The 4,959-nt window shown below is 52.1% G+C and overlaps 1 protein-coding gene across 1 annotated transcript; it reads right to left on the bottom strand.

The window, feature by feature from the left end:
• Positions 1-3,785: 3,785 nt before the first annotated feature.
• LOC119306606 (zinc finger protein ZAT18-like) lies at positions 3,786-4,656 on the bottom strand. Its single transcript, XM_037582783.1, has one exon. The coding sequence runs from the start codon at positions 4,554-4,556 to the stop codon at positions 4,056-4,058; it is 501 nt and encodes a 166-aa protein (XP_037438680.1). The 5' UTR covers positions 4,557-4,656; the 3' UTR covers positions 3,786-4,055.
• Between the last annotated feature and the right edge of the window lie 303 nt (positions 4,657-4,959).

Below are 4,959 nucleotides of genomic sequence, written 5' to 3'. Positions count from 1 at the left end.
TTTGTGCTTTGTTGGCGAGGAGGTGGTGCTTTGTATGCGAGATCATGGCTCAGCCTTGCTCTGGATTGGTTCTGATTTTCATCCGAAGCCGGGTTAGCGGGGTCGTTATCCTACTCAATGGATCACCTCGTTCCCATATGGCACCTCTACCTCTGCTGGGTGTTGTTGGGTGGCGACCAGATGGCCAACGTTCAAGGCTCTCCTTGCTTGGTCAGATGAAGATGTAAGTTGAGGTCCTCCTCCTGGCGGGTTGTGCTGATGAGATTTGTGATGGCGGTCGGTGGTGTTGGTGCGTCCAGCTCCGGATTGTCGGAAGGTCTTCTTCTCCCTGTGTGCCCTTTTCTCGGCGGGTCTTCCGGTGGTTCTGTTGGATGTGTGTGTGTGTGTGTGTGTGTGTGTGTTTTCGGTTGCATCTCTTCTCTTGTTTTCCCCGTGTACTCTGGTTCATTTGAACCTATCTTGTATGGAGCCGCGAGGCTTCTAGGCAAATTCGATTGAATATATTCAGGTGGAGGGCTTTGCCCTCCCCCGGTGACCTTCAAAAAAAAAAGCTAGATCAATGATCAACTGCATAATTGAACATCATATAGACATATGATTTAAACAAAAAAAAAATACAGAGAAAAGCAGAGTTAGAGGTTTTGATTCCTCGAATTTCCAAGAGGTTATGAGGTATAAGAGATACAGGGGAACGGGAAAATGCTCAATAGAAATCACTTGCATGTCTGATCAGCGGTGAGGAGTATTGATGTGTGACCCTTGGCTGATCTGCCTCTTGCACTCGATACAGCGCTACTGGGCGTGGTCGCAAGGCAGCCAACACGCCCCCATTGTAGGCGATGACGCTGAAGCACTAATCGGCCATGCAATTTTTTTCCAAACGATGGGTTCCAAGGCGCTCGTGGTACCGTCGGCGTGTGCCTTATCACCTAGTAGAGGATCTCGCAAGTAAAGACAACAAAACAAGTGGATACAGATGAGGGCGGCGTCGCCGAATCATGCAAGGAGTGTGCGCAGCGCCGGCGGCCAACCACACAAGGGGCGGGGGATCCGAGGCAACGCATCGAAAGGAGGAGGAAGAGGAGGAGGCGACAGGTGGTGGCTCGGTGCCGAGTATAGGTCGCTAAGACGTGGCAATGAACGACTGGTGTAGGGCAAAATCGATGTTCACTCGCTGACTTATGGGGACCACAGCGAAATTACAGACCCGACGAGCCAGATCGCTCCATTTCGTGGGAGCTTAGTAACTGAAGAGATACTATATACCTTTTGTTGCAGTTGTTGACGCGTCCACTGTTTTATTTCTTTTCCTCTTGTGTGAAGCAACGTATTACCATGAAAAAAAGTGTGAAACAATGTCCGCCGTTGAAATGTGTTGCCGATGGAGCCGCCGGCTGCGCGCGCGGCTTCTAGAACGAACGAGAAAACACGAACGACCATGGTGGTGTGCTGTGCATCAACTTGGCGGACCTGTGGGATGAGCCACGACTAGGAAACGTAAGCACACACCGCCGCGCGCACTGCTACTGTCTACGCGGGAGATTTAGCATGCACATGCGGTCAACATCGGTAACCGCCTGGATCACATGGTCTCGTTGAGTGCAAGAGCAGAGAGCAGGAAGCCACGCAGCTCGAGAGCTTGCAGATTAAAAATGCCATCAAAACCCAGATCTGTGGAGTAGATTAAACTCAAAGAACTACCCAACCCATAACGTAGAAGTGTTTTTGACACTAGGCGCGTCGGTGCACCGGCCGGAACTGCCTGCGATTTGACACTAGACTCCTAGCTAACAACGGCCGAATCGGCTTGGTATACGTAGCACGTCTCTCTCGAGAGCGCTGGATCACGCCATGGCAAAACCGCGTGACAGTACCGGCCGGTTCGGGCCCTGCCGTTATCCAGAGGAGTCGATGCTGCCCGTCCTAGTACACGCAAAGCTGTTCCTAGAATTTGATGGACGGCAAAGCTATTGATAACCCTTTTTTTTCGGGTAAAGCTACGGATAACCGATGATTGTTTTTTGTTTATTGTCAGAGAGGATAACCAATGGGTACGTTCCACAGACCTGATTTTATTATTTAAAATTGAAGTATTACGTCCTCTCGGTTTATAAGGTTTGTGTGTATCTCTAGGTTGATAAATACATCAACGTACTACAAGTGATATATCACAAAAAATATATCATTAGAAGCTTCGAATCGTCTACTTTCTAATGGTATAATATTTAGACTATACAACTCATCTTATGCTTGTGAAATTATACGCCTAGAAATACACGCAAGACATATTATTTACTTAAGCTTCATTTCTTTGCAAAAATATCAACATGGTATACCTGTAAAAAGACTTCAACATCATGGCCTCTGCCGGTGGCGGATCTAGAAATAAAATGAAAGGTGTGCACACTTTGCAAAAATTGAGATCAATCTTAGTTGGCTTGGATGGGCCTTGAGAATCAACTAATTTTTACATAGGATGTGATACATGCTGGTCGGAGCTCTTCGTCTCCGACCTCAGGGCGGCGAGCACCCTCATCTACCGACATGGTACTCTTCTCTGACAAGGTGGCAGTTAGTTCTTAATGAACGGGGACATGTCGTCAACAATCATGCATGCCATGCAGGACATAGGATTGTGGAGGGTATTGAGGTACCGTATCCATTTCATTGGGCCGGTCCGTGTCTGTGTGGTCTGTGGTAAAGAGGACGTACAGGGATCGAACCAGAATGGAGGTGGTGGTGTGCGATGTCACATTGTCATTATCGAGGCTGCATTTACTCGCCATGAAACCTCTGGTCTAGTGGAAGACCGCGGCTCTTTGATTCGCTCGCGGGCATTTCCACATCTACGCTACAATAGATAGAACCAATGGGAGGCGTGATGCTGCAGATCTCCGATCCGTGCTGGTCTCGATGGCGGAATGGGAGGCGCGCATGGCGAAGATCGCGGAAGGGAAACACGATGAAGTTGGCCAGACTGCGAGAAACCAGCTCGTGGTTTGCAAGCTCGAGCGAGCTAGCTAGGGCGGCAATTGTGGTGACTAGGTAGTTGATCAATCAAGGAGGCATGACTGTTTCCTAATACAAGGCAAAGTACTCGATAGAAATCGTGCTTCAGGCTATGGAGGAAACGGAATCAATGGACCCAGTCCAGCGGCAGAAGTGGGCAATATACAGATCTCGTGGTCGGGCACGCCATGGCTCAAAGGAGGATGCGGTGGCAGTGGTGATGGCATTGGCATCGCGAGGGATGCAGGAGATGTCCATTGTGCTGGAGGATGACGAGGAAGCAAGGCCGAGGAGCAAGAAGGGGATACGGGATATCACGCAACTGCCTCGACATATACCTAGCCATTTGTCGGGCCGGGTCGGGCCTCGGGCCGAGCCTACCAAAGCCCGACGCAAAAATCATGGGCCCACGCCCAGCCGATGGGCCAAAAAATCAGGCCCAAGCCCGACCCATCACGCAAAGAGCCCGTCGGGCCTCAGGACGGTCCTCTTCCTTAAACTGTGAATATGACAGGCCCGGGCCCGACCATCGGGCTGAAAATCTAGGCCTAGGCCCGACCCGTGGACAAGGTCGGGCCGGGCTGCCCATGGCCAGGACTACCTCCACATTCCCCTTAGTTCCCACGTCACTCTGCGCCCTCATCCTCAACTCAGGCGAGCAAACGAATCAATGTACCATCAACGTTGAGACGATGTTAAGTTGTGAAGGTAGCTTATATTGCAAAAATTTACAAATTTAGGCTCCAAATTAGACTTGTTATCATAGACAATGGCGGTGAACAACAACATATTCATAGAAAAATTATCTGAGTGCAAGAATCTGTCAATTGCATATAGAACAAAACAATTTTTTGTCTAATGTAAGCACAAAGTGTATCTAAATCCCCAGTCGATCGGTTAAGAAAACGAACCGATTCCGAGCAAAATCCCACGAGCGGAAATGCTAACCAGCAATAACATATTCTATCGTAACCTACCTGATTCAAAAGACATGTACAAGTCCTGGATTATACTGTAGTAAGAAACAGAGATATCCACCTAGCCAACTAGACGAACAGCTCGAGCAAGACAGGCAGCCGGTCGGCGGCGGCCTGGTGCCCCGCCTCCTGATCCGACAGCGCGACCCACCGGTCGAGCGCCATCTCCTCGCGGTGCCGACGCATGTGGCCGCCGAGCGCCTGGCCCGTCTCGAAGCCCAGCCCGCAGATGTGGCAGTCGTGCTGCTGCCTGTCCTCGCGCCTTTGCCGCTCCTTGATGGCCCTGGCAACGCCGACGCCGAGCTCCAGCCCGTGGCGGCCGCGGAGGTGGCTGGTCCGGTGGCCGCCCAGCGCCTGGAACGTCTCGAAGGCCCGGCCGCAAGTCTTGCAGACGAAGTCCCCTTCCCCTGACGTCGCCACTACTCTCCTCCGCCTTGTCCTCTTCCCGGGCGCCGCCGGCCTAGGCGCACCGGTGCCCGAGTCGTCCGACGCCGAGGAGTCTGTGCTGAGGGACAGCGCCAGCGAGACGGTTGGCTCCTCCTCCCTCGCGCGCTTCATCCCTGCTCCCATGGAGATGGATTTGCTGCTCCTCTTGATGATCTGCTGGATTTTGATTGATGCTCTTTTGCGGCGTTGTAGTTGTGTGAGAGGCTGAGAGTTCGGTAGGAGAATGAATGGATGGATGAATCGGCAGGGGAGACGGCCGCGCTTATATATAGGCTGTGTAGCTGGCATGCGTGTTGCTGCCGGGGGACCTTACGTGTGTGCCCACTTGGTGCGTCTGCGGACCAATCGTCGGAAGCCACCACGACGTTCGCGACGTGACTGATTGGATATTTCAGTCGTGCGTAGCGCGGCCGACCGGAGACAAATGTGTGGTGCGGATTAGCGTCACCTGTCACGCCACAAGACGCGTGGCGGCGCGCCGCTGCTTGGCCGCCGGGACGGTGGGCGGGATTCAGCGGTTCATCCA

This window comes from Triticum dicoccoides, chromosome 5B, assembly GCF_002162155.2.
Source record: "Triticum dicoccoides isolate Atlit2015 ecotype Zavitan chromosome 5B, WEW_v2.0, whole genome shotgun sequence".
In the NCBI taxonomy this organism is placed as follows: domain Eukaryota; kingdom Viridiplantae; phylum Streptophyta; class Magnoliopsida; order Poales; family Poaceae; genus Triticum; species Triticum dicoccoides.
This window is presented reverse-complemented; position numbering and strand designations above follow the sequence as displayed.

Bases quoted from the DNA above. Each gene is read 5' to 3' on its own strand.
- LOC119306606 (XM_037582783.1), bottom strand. From the start codon at position 4,556: ATGGGAGCAGGGATGAAGCGCGCGAGGGAGGAGGAGCCAACCGTCTCG.